The 18,160-nt window shown below is 39.4% G+C and overlaps 1 protein-coding gene across 1 annotated transcript in view; it reads right to left on the bottom strand.

Annotated features, from left to right (window-relative positions):
• Window positions 1-18,160, bottom strand: part of LOC125232686 (kin of IRRE-like protein 3) — an 83,982-nt gene that overhangs the window by 50,105 nt on the left and 15,717 nt on the right. Inside the window, exons 3-4 of the mRNA XM_048138441.1 lie at window positions 17,523-17,731; window positions 1,567-1,677 (exon numbers count right to left, since the gene is read on the bottom strand). Coding sequence (XP_047994398.1) covers window positions 1,567-1,677; window positions 17,523-17,731 — 320 coding nt within the window. The remainder of the gene's footprint in view (window positions 1-1,566; window positions 1,678-17,522; window positions 17,732-18,160) is intronic.

Genomic DNA, 18,160 nt, shown 5'->3' with positions numbered 1-18,160 from the left:
TTAGCAAGTATCGTGACAACTGGAGGAAGATTGCGGATGAGGCCAACACCAACAAAGCATTGCAGCACTACGGAAGTAATAAGAAGTAAGTAATTTTTCCCTTGTTCCTCGTAGATAACCAAGTTTGGTAACTGGTTTTGTATGAGGAAAAATAATTCTTCCTAGCTAACTGAGTTATGAAATAGGATTTTTTTTTTCTTCGTAGAAAACCAAGCGGGTAAACAAAGAAAAAAAAATCTTCGTAGAAAGAAAACTGCTACGAGGAAAAAAAAATTTCATAATGTAAACAAAGAAAAAAAAATCTTCGTAGAAAACTGCAAAAAAAGAATGGTTTTCTACGAAGAAATAAAACATCCTCTTTCATAACCCAGTTATCTAAGAATAATTATTTTTCCTCATACAAAACCAGTTATCAAACTTGGTTATCTACGAGGAAAAAGGGAATTTATTCAACCACTTGGTCCCATTGTATGAACGTTCACAACCGGTAGATACTCGTGTACTTTTGGAATATTTACAAAAAAAGTCGGTTAAAAATAGCTGAAGGTTTGAAGGTTTGAACCTCTGCTATGAAACTAAGGAATGGTGTAGGATGCTACTCAATTTGCGCTGCTCAAATTATGGTATTTTACCCAATTTTCTGGCTACCACCTGACAACGCGCTCTTTGTTTTAAATTTTAAACACTTCATGAGGTGTCTATATTAGTCTGTGGTTGGAAGTTGCATCAATGTTGTTTTGAATAGCGGGTTTAACGAGCTCGTCAGAATGACAGCTGTAATATTATTGAAGCATTTTGGGACAATTTATAGGTCAGAAAATGATCATTAAGAGGTGTACAGGGAAATGCTTGAAACAATTTGACTTTGTAACTTTGTTTGCACTTGTTAAGGGGTGAACAACTGAACATGTCAAAAGTCCCCGGCCGCACCCGTTGGACCGGAAAGCTGAGGGTGTGAAATTTTCTTATTTTTTGGTTTTTCATTTACATCCGTTCGTTCCATTTAGTTCTATTTACATATTTGGGGCATTATTTGAACTGTGAAATAGACGACATAGATGATTATTTAATAAGTAAAATAATCATTTATTCATCTTTATTTTTTCATCATAATTATTTTATATCAACGAGGAGGCACACTGATATTTTATCCCGCCAGGTGGCCAGACGACACCTGTGCAAGTGCCTAGGCATGTCACTGTCATTCATATGTGAGAGAGATAAAAAAATATCATCTTCTCGCTCCCACTTATGCAATTATTTATCTGTGAATGGACTAATAAGGTGCCTCCTTATTGTATCAAAAGAAAATCTCCAATACTCACAAATCTTAAAAAAAAACTCTCATAGATTTGTACAACAACGGTGTACCAATGAATTCTCCACTTTCTCCAGTGCTATCTCCTCTTTTGGTTCCATGTCCTGATACTAATAATATGTGCAAAATTACCTCCATATGGAATATTAGTTTACATAGAAAGATTTGGGGGCATACCACGAGAATGTCTTTGATTTTGTTTTGTTTTCGTTCGATTTTCAAACAAAAGAAGTTCAACTTAGACTCACCTCCACTGACGTCACATTTGAGCGTAAACGAGTCGCCCTCAACGTAGGGCCCAACGATGGCCTGTTTGACGGCGCCCTGGTCGTCTGTGATCACCATCTTGCTTGGAGGCACTGGGAACAAAATGGTAAAGCTTAGATAAGGATACACAAATATACTAATAAGGTTGTCTCTGGGCATTTTCAGAATTTGGGACCCCCCAATTAGCGAAATTTGTTAACAAAATTAACTCACTGTCAGTTTTGTGACAATAACTAAGCATGAAATCAATTAAAACTATAGTTTTTGTGTTAATTACATAAACTTTAAATGATAATCTACATTCGTAATGTGTTAAAGGACATTTTTAGACAGATTTTATGCTAGATTGTTGTCACAAAACTGACAGAGAGTTAATTTTTGCTAACAACTTACGCTAATTTGGGGGGCCCAAATTCTGAAAATGCCCCTCTAATGTATTCAGACACTGAACAGAAGTTTCCAAAATGGTCTTATGGAAAGTTCTCGGTATTGTTTTTCGCACGCTTATTACCAGATTTAGGGTCAATTTCTAAGGCATTTGATGATTTGATATTTAACCGCCCCTACGTACGATGGTAAGAGTAAAAATACAAAATACTACCTTACATTCACCTTAGATATTAAAACCACAAGAAATTAGTACCTTCTTTAAAGCGAATGAACTCCCATAAACATAACATAAAACTCTTGCCGAAGATACCGCTTCTAACGTTCTAACGCAGAAGTTATGACGAGAGTTCACACGTTCCAGGGTGGCTAGCCGAATGGAACCTCACGAAACAGACCACCTCTACAACTAGATGGAGCATTCAAGCCAACTCAAAGCCATCAGCGATGACTCATCATCAGACTAGAGAGGTTTTCAGGCTAATTTGACATGTCTGACGTCATAAAATATTATGTTATGTTTTCCCGTAGTAATTTAGTACGGGAATTGGGAACACAACCGCTTGATCTAGTTGTGTCAACGTTTACAACCATCACTTGAGTCATTCATTATATTTTTTTTGGAAAAAATTACTTTTAGTGTATGTAAGGGTGGCCACATCTAGCGTCTCGCGAGCATAGCGTCGGGCGAACTGTATGAAAAAAGACACCGCGTCGACTTTGCGTCGACCTCGCGCCGACGCGGCGTCAGGTTTTGCCATACAGTTGGCCCGACGCTACGCTCGCGAGACGCTAGATGTGGGGGACCCTAAGGTCTTACGGCTCAGCCACGACATTGGTCTAAGCGCGGCAGCGGTAAGCGGCGGCCATACATTGGAGCGAGACACAGCGATGGGACTTTTCATTCGCACGTATGGCTGCCGCTCACCGCTGTCGCGCTTAGACCAATGTCGTGGCCGGGCCGTTAGACGATCAGAATGGAGCGTTCGGCGGGGCGTGTAGCAGGCCGGGTGAGCGTGTCCATCCTATACAGCGTCAACTCAGGACACTTGTACGAGCTTAATTGTTTGACAATAACATGCACGCCGCACACACCGCAACACTGCGCGCCCAATATGAGCGTGCACTCAACGTTAATCTTAGGGTTCAACGTGGGCTTGTTATATTGTGTAATGGTGTAAGTTGCTACTCAACAAAACAAGCAACAAAACAACAAGCGCTGGTGCCCTAGCGGTAAGAGCGTGCGACTTTCGATCCGGAGGTTCGAACCCCGGCTCGTACCAATGAGTTTTTCGAAATTTATATGCGAAATGTCATTTGATATTTGCCAGTCGCTTTTCGGTGAATGAAAACATCGTGAGGAAACCGGACTAATTCTAATAAGGCCTAGTTACCCTTTGGGTTGGAAGGTCAGATGGCAGTCGCTTTCGTAAAACTAGTGCCTACGCCAAATCTTAGAATTACTTGTCAGAGCGGACCCCAGGCTTCCGTGAGCGGTGGTAAATGCCGGGATAACGCAAGGAGGATGATGTAAGTTGCTACTCGTGTGTTTTAGCAGTACAAATCGTGGTGTTTTAGCAGTAAAACTGTACATAAGTCTGACCACTTCATAAGACAGTACCACACCCGGATGCCCGCTTAACAAAGCGCCTACTAACTCTGAGTAGAGCATCGCTACGAATAATTGTAGACAACATTACTCGACACTGCTCACTTAACAAACATTTGCATGTCATAGGTAAAACCGACAGCCGTCTATGTCGAGGATGCCTGTCGGCCGAAGAAACGGTGGCCTACGTCATCCTGGAATGCGAGGGAGAGAACACACAACGGGCTCAAATCCTCAAAACGACGAGGTCACTCCGAGAAGCCTGTGGAGACACCAGGAGGATCCTGCGCTTCTGGGCGGAGTTAGGCTGGCTAGACCCCTAGCCAGCAAACACAGCACGCACAATGCCCTCTCTCTATGAGGCTAAGTGCGGAAATCGGAGCCCACAACCATGAGACAGTAAAAACTTCAAAAGTGATTCGGTGTCTGCATGGTGTGATCGTTGATACCATACGAAGTTTAACATGCCGGGATAATTTATTAAGGGCGACATTATGGAAGTTTTTGTGATAAAACTTTTTATTTCAATGCTTCTGGTGACCTAGTTGGATGTCGTACGCGTCTTACACGTTTCTTTATCGATTAGCATACAGGTGCTGATTCAACGTGGAATTTTACGTACAATTTTAAGTAAAAGAAGGAAGAATCAGGTAAAATATGTACAGTCAACCAATTGGAACCCTAGGCCACTGTAGAACTATGTCATAGTGACGTTATAAATCAGATTGTAAGAAATCTCTTACTGCTTGTCATTTTGACATTGTTGTAGAGTGGCCTAGGGTTCCAATTGGTTGACTGTATGTATGAATCATCATTCTCTTGCCCTTATCCCAGTCACTTGGGGTCGGCGCAGCATGTCTTTCTCTTCCATACATCTCTGTCACTCGTCATCTCATCATTAACTTGTTTTAGTTCCATATCATGTCTCACACAGTCCATCCACCTCTTCTTCGGTTTTCCCCTCCCGTTACTTCCACCAGCTTCCACATTCATTCGTAATACCTTTCTCGTCACATGCCTTTCATCCCTCCGCATTACATGTCCATACCATGCTAGTCGATTCGCTCTTACTTTTTCAACAATCGGTGCTACTTTCAGGCTTCCTCTGATATACTCATTCTTTATTTTATCCATTCTTGTCACGCCACACATCCATCTTAACATTCTCATCTCTGCTACGTGCAATCTCTTTTCATCCGTCACCTTTAGCTGACCTTTGACTGTATGTATGAATGTGGTCGGTATATTCATTTGCTTTACTGACGCTTATGTACACGTAGTTACCTATAAAAGGTGTACTATTGGCACTTTTATATTCAGGGGTAAATATTTATGTAAATAAGTATATGAGACCACGTATCCATTTCAAAATATACATCAACATAATCTGCTCATTTTCACAAAATGCTTACAATACCGTGTAGTGTATGGTAGTTTTATGACACATCTACGACGCACATTTTGCAGTAGATAACATCGTTTTCTTATTAGAAACGAAAACAATGAGTCAATCATCATCCTCCTTGCGTTATCCCGGCATTTGCCACGGCTCATGGGAGCCTGGGGTCCGCTTTGACAACTAATTCCAAGATTTGGCGTAGGCACTAGTTTTTACGAAAGCGACTGCCATCTGACCTTCCAACCCGAAGGGTAAACTAGACCTTATTGGAATTAGTCCGGTTTCCTCACGATCTTTTCCTTCACCGAAAAGCGATAGGCAAATATCAAATGACATTTCGCACATAAATTCCGAAAAACTCATTGGTGCGAGCCGGGGTTCGAACCCGCGACCTCCGGAACGAAAGTCGCACGTTACTTACCGCTAGGCTACCAGCGCTTTTACAATGAATCTTAATATGAATGAATTAATTCGTGAAACGTAGAAACTGCAGACATCTCTTAGTTCTATTATTTAAAATTGAAACTTATCTATTAGCTACTTATCTAAAGAAATTTCTTCAAATATATTCTCGATCAAGAAATAAATTAAACCGCAAATTATGCAGATTACAAAGCCTTCTGTTATCGGACTTTTTATCAAAGTAATGGCCTCAGCTTGGTGCTCCCCAAGGAGCCCTTTTAGGGCCTGAATTTTAATCGTTCCTTTAATGGATTATTATCGATATCTTTTCCTCAATAGGCCCTTGGGTTTCAATAATTTGAGACCTGATGAATAACAAGGAGCTTCAGATTTATTAAAATTATCTGTATTAATGATTTTCTAACTTGTACTTCAACACCGTTTTCTTGTACATACTTATTCAGGTAGGTAATTGTAAAATTATTTCCTAGCTTCAATAAACAATATTGTAAATGGTACACGATTTCCACACGCAAAGTTTCAAGGTATTATACTCATCGTATACAGTTCTAGAAAGAAATTAAAAATAAGCCCAGAAAGAATGCTCTTCAGAAAAATATAATATTTTAAACACTATAATGTTTTGTGTCAGAATAAAAGAAACCATGAAAATTTTGAAAAACACGTAAACATATGTTTATTAATTGACCCCAAAACTTAGCAACGTCGTAGAACAATACCGAGAACTTTTCATGAGAACATTTGAAAAATGGAAACTTCCGAAATAATTTCCTCGGCAACCTTAATTTTAATACCTATAAATTTGGTAAATATTAACTAAGATATTAAGAAGCAACATCGTCCAACAACTGACCTTGAAATAATCAGGACGGTTAAACATCAAATAAAATTAACGAACCCTACCGATTACCCCCGTCAAGTTAACCAAGAGGATAAAATCGGCCAATTTGCTCCTCATTATCTCCCAGAAATCCTTCTTGTCTGTTCTGGTAAAAATGCATTTGATTTTAACAGCACTTAATACCTTTTTGCAGAGATTTTATGAGGAAGTATTAAAATGCCAATTTCAGAGAAATCATTCGAGTAATTTGAGTCTGCTTCTTGAAATAAAAGATGGTAGGCGATTAATTTTTTTTTTTTTTTTTTTATTTATTTATGTATTTTTAACCCCCGACGCAAAAACGACGGGGTGTTATAAGTTTGACGTGTCTGTCTGTGTGTGTGTCTGTCTGTCTGTCTGTTTGTCTGTCTGTCTGTTTTTTTTTGTCTGAAAGTAAGTCGTCGGGAGTGTCCTTAGCCATGTTTCATGAAAATCGGTCTACTATGTCGCGGTCGGGGGTTTTTTCAAAATTTTAATTTTGTGGTGATTAAACACAAGTAAAAAAATGAAATGTATATTTAAGACAAATCTTAGATTGACTGATGGACAGTCCTACAATAGATTCTAGGAGACGATATGCAATACACATGTATGAGGTTTAGTATTTTATTTAACATACAAATGCTGGTGGCCTAGCGGTAAAAGCGTGCGACTTACGATCCGGAGGTCGCGTGTTCGAACCCCGGCTCGTACCAATGAGTTTTTCGAAGCTTATGTGAGAAATGTCATTTGATGTTTGCCAGTCGCTTTTCAGTGAAGGAAAAATCGTGAGGAAACTAGACTAATTCCAATAAGGCCTAGTTACCCTTCGGGTTGGAAGGTCAGATGGCAGTCGCTTTCGTAAAATTAGTGCCTACGCCAAATCTGGGGATTAGTTGTCAAAGCGGACCCCAGGCTCCCATGAGCCGTGGCAAATGCCGGGATAACGCAAGGAGGATGATGATGACAAATGAAAAGCTACAGTGGTAGCGATTTTGACAGCCAAGCCAGTGCAAATATTTATCAATCAATCAATCAATCAAAATATTTATTCGTAATAAACTTAAAAACTACACATTATGCATTAAGTATGACTAAAACTACAAATGTACATGGGATGGATAAGTTTATCACGAAATGGTCCCGTCTCAGCATAATGCCGACCCGGAGGTCAGCGCTGATCTTCCGACGAGACCATTTGCGAGACACGAACGCAGCCGCACGCATTTACTTTGAATGTCAAGCTTCTAAATGAAATTTTGACGTTTACCTTTGCGCAGGGGCTATCTAGATAGTTCCCAGCTTAGCTTGGTGCAACTTTAGGATTCAAACCAGAGACCTCCTGCTACTTAGGCAGTGCCAGTACCAACGAGGATCGAGGCACTTGTCTTTACCAGCCGGCCTAGCCGAAATGACAATCCTTGACGCTAGATGGCGCTACAAAAGAGCGATATGGAGATCTACGATACGCTTCTAGTTACACAGTAATTCAATGTTTCTTATATAAATATAGTGTACCTAATAGCAAAGAGGATCGAGTATTATAGAGAGTTACTGTCAAAGTAAAATGTGTAATCAGTAATCACTCTTGACACAGGCTTAAAACTTTTGAACTTCAGTTTTGACAATTTGGCCCATATTCTTAGCTTGATATGTGTCAAAATGTCAAATATTAATATGAGCGCCATCTAGCTGAGCGTACCCCAAAGGTGTAATGCCATCTAGGCCACCGTACCTTTTTCTGTATGGTACTGAGGTACGTTTTTTTCTTAGACTTTATCTGTCTATCTATACAGAGTTATATATATTATGTCTTTGCTAATAGGGATGACGACTACATAAACAAAATGGTATTCTGTTTAGTCCGTCAGTTAGATCGTCCAAAAATACTGAACTAATGAAAAAATAAAAAGATATAGAGCATCAAAGTTCCAGAGTGGGGGCTTGAACGTCACTTCTAAGTAAACATTGTACCTAGGCGTGACGTCACGCGAAACTTCAACGCACTGTACCGTCGTCATTTTTCGTTTACGAGAAAAAAATAAAAAATACGTGTCTAAAATTCTTTGATAATCTAACTGGTAGACTAATTAGTTTTAGTAGTAGTCTCGCCTATTGTAAGATATCGTTAACGATATCAGATGTCAAGTGAAAATTTAATGAAGATCTGTTCTGTACCATTAGGTTCCTTTATTCCTAATTTTTTCTCAGAAATTATTTGAGTGTTGTTCTCTCCATTACTTCCAATTACTTATTTCCAAAACATTAAATCAAACACCAAAATGTTAACATTTTATTACACAGTTGAGTATTTTCTAGAAATCTGTACTTTAGCCTGTTACTGACAATTTTTATAAATTTAAAAAAAAGTCATATTTAAGCGTTCTTAGGCATGTTTGAAACCGTAATAATTCAAGTTTGGAAGTTACAGAATTTAATAAAAAGGCAACGGAGGATGTCTGATATGGAAATTAATCTAATTTTGCGTATTAAACTTGGTTTCAAACGGTTTCTTGGAATTGATTAAAGAACTCGTCGGTGTACACGGTAAGTTGCGTTTTGAAGTTTAGGGGTGGAAGAAATTAATAAAACATTTAGAGTAACAGACTGGAAAATTCCAGTGAAAGATTGCACGCTCACTTGGTATTTCTAACAAATCTTTTATCACTCAAGGGCTAGACTTAAAATGGTTGTAAAGTATGTATATAAAGTTAATAATTAAAGCTACAAAATACTTCTACTACTTAAATATACAAAAATAATTCATACAGAAGATTTTTATCAAAGTAAAATCTGTAATAAAATTAAATGGACTGCCATCGTTTGGTGCTGAGTCATGAGTGTTTTCGTATTTTATGTATATCTGGAGTGATCTTAAATAAAAATAAAATTTTTGAAAAAACCCCCGACCGCGACATAGCAGACTGATTTCCATGAAACATGACTAAGAACACTCCCGACTAATTCAGCTTTCAGACAAAAAAAAACTAAATTTAAATCTGTTCGTCCATTCGGGAGCTACGATGCCACAGACAGACACCCTCACACACACACACACAGACAGACAGACAGACAAACAGACAGACAGACGGACAGACGGACAGACAGACAGACAGACACGTCAAACTTATAACACCCCGTCGTTTTTGCGTCGGGGATTAAAAATTAATCTTGAGAAAACTGCGGGGCGGGGCTTACCTAATCAATTCCTATAAGAATAATCTATGTGATTCTGATAATTTTATTCGCATATTGTTCATAATTATTACACTATGTCATTGAAAGAAGAAAGAAAATAGTAAGGTACAGCTGGGCAAATGTAACTGGTCCGTTTTATCCATTTTTTACAATGATTGCATTATTAAATAGTGTCCATCGTTCATTTATATGGTAGGCGTTTTCATTGGATACAATACATGTAGAACTCAACATCATAGTACACTAAAACATGGAAAAAATGGATTAGTTACAATTGCCCCAGTCGAGATTTGGCCCGATGTACCATAGGTATTCTTTACTTTACGGTTCCTTAATTTCAAAAGTGGCACTGAAACTTTAGCAGTTTCTTCTACTCTGCCTACCCCTTTTGGCAATACAGGCATTAGGATACGTATGTAGAAATAAAACAATATGAAAAATCATGCAGAGAAAATAGCTGAAACCAAGAATAAACTAGATAAATAATAGAATCTATTCACTAGGAACTAGGTTTGCGACATGGGACACGTGAGACACAGACACAAAAGAACACAAGTGTGATGGGTTGTCTGTCCGCGTGCGCTACTCTAGTCTGCAGGGCGAAACATTGCAGTGAATGCAAGTCGTGGCAATGAAAATAATACATTTTTCAATAGAATTGAAAATTCTAAGTACCTATCGTATAATATTTACCAAAACCTGCAACCAACAAAGCCTCTTGGAATCTTGGAAACGTTTTCAAATATATTATTGCATGCACATCCTCTCAACGCACAATCTGTTGCACCGGAATCAACGGAACAAAGACCGGCATATTCATAGTCTCAGTCATATCACTCACAACCAAAATACCTATCTATTTATCCCGGCCCAGCCGAAGTGACAACCGTTGAAGCAAAGATGTGGCGACGGAAACGCAATTTAAGCAATGAAGTTGACTAGATGCTACGGTAAAATCAATCTGCATTTGACGACCGGTCTGGCTCAGTCGGTAGTGAGCCTGCCTGCTAAGCCGCGGTTCTGGGTTCGAATCCCAGTAAGGGTATTTATTTGTGTGATGAGCACAGATAAATACCCTTACCTGATTCCTGATTATTCCTGATTGATGATTCCTGAGTCATGTATGTTTTCTATGTATATAAGTATGTATTTAAGTATGTATAATGTCGCTTAGCTCCCACACTACAAGCTTTGCTTAGTTTGGGGCTAAGTTGATCTGTGTAAGGTGTCCCCAATATTTATTTATTTAGGCCTAGTCAAAGTGGCAATCGTTGACGCTTCGTGGCGATTTAATTGCAGTCTGGCTGTCGCGCCACTGCAGAAGAGCGATAGGGCACAGTATAATAAAGAGGACTATCATACAGTATGGCCACTCTCTGCCTCCCGCTTATGTGCCGACGACCCGCTCTCGGTAATCTCAGCGACTGTCAAAGATGCAACCAGCCTGTCTTAGGAAACTCCTATATAAAAAAATAATGTATGGAAAACTCGTCACATAGACAACCTAAAAAAAGAAATAATGCAATGTCAACGGGAGGATTGTTGCCTCATCTCACTCACACAAGCATAGTACGCGTTCACATAAACTTAGACTGTGTGCGTAGGAACGCGTTTGTTTCATATATTTGATCGCCATTGTCCCAGGTGTGGATAGCAAGAGGTTACGATACGCCTACGAAGAGTAAAATTTAATTTATTTATTTATTTGATATTATTTGATTTCTCACACTTTCAGTTTCAAATTGTTGTTTTTAAAGTTTTTGTTCTGTGCATTGTAAAAAATACTGTTACATTTGACTAGCTCGATCAAAATTTCGTCTTTTTCTTTGGTGAATTTCTCCATATTGAGCCAGCGTCCACCCGATGCTTCAAAATAACTAAAGACGCGGCGGCCAGCGGGCGGCAGTCGCGGACGACGGGCGGACGCCGCACGCGGCGTGCGAAAACGACCACTCCCGAGCATTTCCGAGGAATCCCGAACACACCAATCACACGCCGCGGGCGGCGGGTGAAAACGACCACGACCTAAGCTATGACGTTGACTAGGATATCATAGGACCGGTAAAGTCAATCTGCATACGCTTTCGTGTCCGCCATTGCAATCGCTCTTTGTGCTCAAGAGTCAACCTGTGCACTTTACTGAATAACCTTATTCAAAAGCATAGTCGTACAGAGATAGGGGTTAGGGGGAGTAGGGTTGTCACGTGGGTTGACATACTGGGAAGTAATAAGTTCACTGCATAGTGAGTTTAAGCTTTAAATCTAGCTAGTTAAGGTTTGTGAGTTCAGGTTATATGTCTACGGTTATATTAGGCGATATTCTGGAAGCATCAGCTGCTTCAAGCGAAATTAGGTGTGCTTTTAATAGCTATTGTGCACTTGTGTTGCAATTGGCAGTACCTACATTATGGAAGATACTATTTTCTACTGAAATTTTCTGTGACATTTCTTAAACTAACTGAAGTAATAAAATAGTATATTACGATACGATAGAGTGTTTTAAATCGACACGAGTTACGAATTTCATTTTCGCACGTGTATTGTACGACGTTTTTCAGTACAGATGGCCCTCCGAAGTTCCGACCTGACATATAATGAACCTCTTCTCGCACTAGTGCGTAAAAAACACCATCTGTACTGAAAAGAGTACATTACAATACAATTGCGTAAAAACGAGTGGTCAGTAAATTAAAACACGACCGAAGCGAGGGAATGTAAATGATTATTTTTATTAAATAGGTATTACATAGTTTTTTAATTAATTTAGGTTTAAAAAACTACCTAATATATTACTCCTTATAAGCACGGCGTTAATATCGACACAATTCGAAATGAAAAACTGAACGAGTAAAAATACTTTTCCGTGAGAATATTTCCATAGAGAATATTTCAAGTACCTACAATAATTCTATGATTTCGCTTTAATATGCCAGGGTACCTAATACATAATGCAGATACATTAGTCGAATACGAATTTGCATGAAATTTCAAGGAAATTCAGAGAATTTATATTTAAAGGTGCTATAATATGAAAAAGCCATAACTCTATTGAAGGCTTTCATTGTAATTTGTTTTGTGCTATTGTTCAGTTGTTGTCGCTTTGTTTACATTATTTATTACTTAAAATGACTAACAATGGATTTTTTTTAGTATGAATAGATAGACGTTTGACCACGATTTGTTACCAACAATTTAGAATTTCAGCTTGTTTTATTTAACTTAGTATCTGGATGGTCGACCGAGCTGTGCTCGAAGTTTGAAAACTCGAAAAATCGCGTTTTCCGGTACCTAAGTGCGTTTTCGTGCGATCGGATGTCGCACCGATATCCCATAATAATATATTATTTATGCCGTGCTCTTCGATTTTTAACCCCCGACGCAAAAACGACGGGGTGTTATAAGTTTGACGTGTCTGTCAGTCTGTCTGTGGCATCGTAGCTCCCGAACGGATGAACCGATTTGGATTTAGTTTTTTTTGTTTGAAAGCTGAGTTAGTCGGGAGTGTTCTTAGCCATTTTAATGAAAATCGGTCTACTATATCGCGGTCGGGGTTTTTTACAAAATTTTAATTTTGTGGTTAGCTTGTTGCCTTTGATTTTCTACCTACATCCGATATCGGATCGGATAGTGTTAAAACCCATCTTAAAGGCCGGCAACGCACCTCCAACACCTCTGGTGTTTCGGGTGTCCATGGGCGGCGGTGATCGCTTACCATCAGGCGACCTGTCTGCTCGTTTGCCTCCTATCCCATAAAAAAAAACACACTAAGACTAAGTTAGATAGATTTTAACCCCCGAAAACCCCCAAATAATAAATTTCAGCAAAATCGTTAGAGCCATTTCTGAGATCGCCGATATAAATATACAAAAATTGCTCATTTACAGGTATTAGATAATCATTTGGAACTTACAGGGTAACGCTAAGTCAAGGTAGGGTTCAAATATAGTCAAATTACTTTTGACTTATTTCATCAGCCTAAGAATGCATCAAAATCATCACTAAAGGTATTTTTCCTTCATATCTAATTCAAATATATATTTAATAGAGGTACTATAAAATTAGTATTCGCCCGATAATCCGACCGCGGCGCCGGTCATCCAATATCCCTCTATTATTAATAATCTGAGGGTATATAAAAATTTAATCTGTGCGCTGGATACACACATACAGTACACATATTAGGTGTACAGTCAGAATCCAGAATAGTGGTAGCATTCATTACGCTAAACAAAAATATGTAGAGGTATAAGTATGTAGGAACGGAACGTGTAGTACATGTACATAGTACAAAATACACGATTCCCTGCATTGTACTAGACCGAACTACTTCTAAATGATTCTGCTCTCCAGTACATTTAGTACTCTCACTCACGCGCAACAGAATGGGAGCGAAAGGAGCGAAGAGCCGAGGAGTGACAATGACAGCAAAGCGATCCGTGTGATCCGACCGCAACCGAACTAGAACCGACTGACTCGGACCGAGAGCCCGCGAAAACGGCCGATCTTTCGGCTAGTACGAGCGAGCGTTACTGTACGCCATATGCACAATTTGTCTCTCGCTCTCGGTGTACTACTGTACTAAATGTCCTAAAAGAACGAACTAGTACACTTCGGAGATCGTACTAGTTGGGAACGATCTTTTCAGTGAACGAGCAGGCACAACTTTAGCGTGAAACGGAACGTTGTATGAGAGTAGAATAACAGGAACGGTTTGAATGGTGAACGACCGAACGTGCGAGAACAATTTGTAAAATCTGTTTAATTTCTTATTAAATTTGTTGATTGAATAAAACATATTGAGTGTTGTTTCCTAGTTTTCGTTCGAGGCATAACATAATCCCACATAAATATCTATTCTGTGTGTTTATACATCGCCGCCCTTTGAACGCCTAAAAAGCTAAAATGGGCCTACTTGGGAAGACCGAATGGACACCGTCCTGCTGATCACCCAAAGTAACGTTAGGTGGATAGAGTGCATGTAGACCTCCGTGAGCTCGGCGTCAGCGAAAGCTGGTGCGATACCGCCCAAGACCGAGCAAACTGGCGTGCTCTTGTGTTGGAGGCCAAAACTCATTTTGGGTTATCGCGCCAGTAAGTAAGGAGTTTATAATATAGAAATAATAATTAAACTTTAACATTTCTGGCCACGAACTGCAGGTAAAGATAAGAAAGAAAGATACTACAGATGTTAAGAAAAGTTATTCAGAATGTCAGGTACTTTTAGTCCGTTGTCTCATCTGCGGACTGTACTGCATATAGGTGTATTTTTAGCATCCCGTGCCAATATTGTAGGAGTGCTTTCATTTAACTTGGCTTCGTCGTATTGCCAATATCGTTTGAACTAGTTGTGTGAAATTCGCAGAATTGAAAAAAAAAAAACATTTTGCTTTCGTTAATTTAGATCAGGAGATATTTGTTCTTAAGACAATACATGATGGGTATTTAGTAGATTAAATATTCGTATAATATTTGTATATTATGTGTATCTTTGTCTGAGTAGGTACCCACAACACAAGCCTTCTTGAGCGTAGTATAACTAATGTTTAAGAAAGTCCTATACCTACTAAATGATTGGTGTTGAACTACCAACTTACATCCACCATCTACAATACCAACAATTCAAGCAAATAAGGAATTATGACTTTCACAATCGGCAGGCATCACGTGTCGATATTTCAAAATTATTATCCGATGGCGGTCTGATTTGGTATATAGATACATTAATATCCACGTCCGTTCGCCTAGGATACCTATTTTCGCTGGGCTTCATAAAAGTTGAGATTACCGTAGCTTTTCGGTGAAGAAAAACATCGTGAGGAAACCGAACTAATCCCAATAAGGCCTAGTTACCCATCGGGTTGGAAGGTCAGATGGCAGTCGCTTTCTTGAAACTAGTGCTTACGCCAAATCTTGGGATTTAGTTGTCAAAAGTGGACCCCAGGCTCTCATGAGCCGTGGCGAATGCCGGGATAACGTAAGTTTTGATTGCAGGTTCTGACAAAAGCTACCTGCTAGAAACTAGGCGGCCATTTCAGCTTTTGCAAAACCTAGCGTAGATATACGATAGTATCTCCTTTCGCTTAAGATAGGTATCTTAATTCTATGTATTATAGAGGTAAACTGAAATAGATACCATACACTAAAGAAAAAGCGATCAAGCCCACTGGTGGCGAAGCCGGGAATCGAACCCGGGTCTCCAGCTAACGCGGCTGACGTGTTCGACCGCTACACCACCCCGACTTATAGTATATAATATAGTAGTGTTACTACTTAAAAAAACAAATCAAAAAATATTTAATAAAATAATTTGATTTGTTCCCTACATCGATTCTATGTATTTCCTATATTATTACTATGCATTTCGTAATTATCTTAGAATTGAGTTGTGAAGAATCTAAACCGGGGTCTTCAGCAATACGGGCTAACGCCTTAAATATCTACCTTTAAATTCCACCACAACAGGTCACCCTGTATGTGGAACTAGGTACGAATGTTTTTAAAACTACAGTAAATAAGCTATTACTGAATTGATGAGCTCCTTAGGCCCTGTCCTGACTTCAATTCATCTTAGGCCAGTCGCTGAACACTTTATCAATAGGGGCATTTATACCTTTTTCTACTCCCGTACTGTTATTCGTGAGTTACAAGGTCGTGCATAGAACTTTAAAACCCTACATAAAAGATGTCAGGACAAGTCTATCTAGTCTATACCCTGAAAACATTTAGTAGCAGTAGCACGATATAGCTGTTACAGTTCAGTAAATACATTGCTACCAACTTAACAAACCAATTCGCAGAGTCGAGACTCCTTCGTTTTCTGCTACGTTCATTGGCGACGCGTCGAATCGCATTCAAATGTATGAGAACTCGATTCAACTCGGCTCGATTCGTCTTAGTGGCCAGGCTTCAAAGAACCATACCATAGACAGTTTTATTTTCATGTTTGCACTCAAACTGCATATTCAAAATGGTAGGCGGTCCACTAGATAACTAAGATGACTGAAAGTAGGTATTTGTTGATTTATAATTTTCTTTCAAAATAAGTGCTTGGTCGTAGAAAAAGTATTGTATGCAACGGTGTTTAACTGAGTCAAAAAATGCTCGTGGCGTCTTTATTAACAATTTTCGGCTTCGCCTCAAATTGTTACCCACGCCACTCACCTTTTTTGACCTCTTTTAACCACCAGTTGCATAAAATACTATTAAAGAACTTAGTTGAAAACAGAAAAGATGCGTATGTTACAATAACTATGAATTAAACATGTAAAATCTACTATTGAAGATTGGACGGAAGCCAGACTAAGTTCGGGAATCTGATATTTTAAAGTCAAATATCATCAAGTGTTCTAGAACACATTTGCAGTTTACATGAATACTAAGAAAAGTTTGCTCTTGAAATGTGATATTGAAGTTAAATTAGTATGAATAGAATAATGAACATAGTTATAAAAGTATGGGTTATTGTGGAAAATGAGAATGAGTATTATATTTTGTTATCAATAGACTGATATAAAACATAGTGAGGAAACCGGAATAATTCCAATAAGATCTAGTTAGAACCTTCTGGCCTGATCTGTCCTTCCGGGTTGGAAGGTCAGGTGGCAGTCGCTTTCGTAAAACTAGTGCCTATGTCAAAGTTTGGAATTAGTTGTCAAAGAGGACCCCAGGCTCCCTGAGCAATGGCAAATTTCCAAATAACGCAAGGATGATACGAAACGAAAAATATGAACGAAAAGCTTGTAATGACAAATACAGCAGGGAGTCAATAAGACAGGGTTCTAGAGTGGCCTAGGATTCAAGTTGGTTGAGCGTACATAATATAACGGCAATTTAGCTTACCTTTTATGACAGTAAGATTGAAGAATTCCTCGTCTGGGCCTGTTTGAAGTCGACCCGGCAACGGTAGGTGCCTTGGTCTGTCGCTTTTACGCGGTCTACTCCGAACTCTGCCGGCCTTCGTTCCGGCAAGAAATACGCTTGACACAACTATTTATTCATAAGCATGGAGCCTGAATCTAGGCCTGCTAACCATAGGCCTGAATATAAGGACAGTTCAACTTACCTATGACAGTGAGATTGACCCTAGAATTCCTCGTCTGGGCCTGTTTGAAGTCGACCCGGCACCGGTAGATGCCTTGGTCGGTCGCTTTTACGCGGTCTACTCCCAACTCTGCCGGTCTTCGTTCCGGCAAGAAGTACGCTCGGGACGCGAAGACGCTTTCGTCGGACCATCGCTCGGCGACGCCGAAATCCCGTTCTCGAGCGTCGACACTGTGGACGAAAAATGTTGGTTAGTAAACCGAAAAGTGCAATAAAGTAACCTCATAGACAAGGAGTCCGCTTTGACAACTACGAAAGCGACTGCCATCTGACCTTCCAGCCCTTCGGTAACTAGGCCTTATTGTAATTAGCAGAGATCGGATTTTTGTCACTAAGAATGTCGCAAATCCGTCCGATCTCTGGTAATTAGTCCGAAAAGTGACTGGCGAATATCAAATGACATTTCGCACATAAGTTCCGAAAAACTAATTGGTACGAGCCGCGGTGTTCCAACCCGCGACCTCCGGATTAAAAGTCGTACGCTCTTACCGCTGGGACATCAGTATTCTCATAGACACAATACCATGTACTTACCGAAATGTGTTAGCAAACGTTCTAAAAATTGATAAGTAATTTATCTTTTTGATAAGTAATTACATG

The sequence above is a fragment of the Leguminivora glycinivorella genome, chromosome 13 (assembly GCF_023078275.1).
Source record: "Leguminivora glycinivorella isolate SPB_JAAS2020 chromosome 13, LegGlyc_1.1, whole genome shotgun sequence".
Classification (NCBI taxonomy): Eukaryota; Metazoa; Arthropoda; class Insecta; order Lepidoptera; family Tortricidae; genus Leguminivora; species Leguminivora glycinivorella.
The sequence above is the reverse complement of the archived record's forward strand: the minus strand, read 5'-3'. Positions and strand labels throughout refer to the sequence as shown.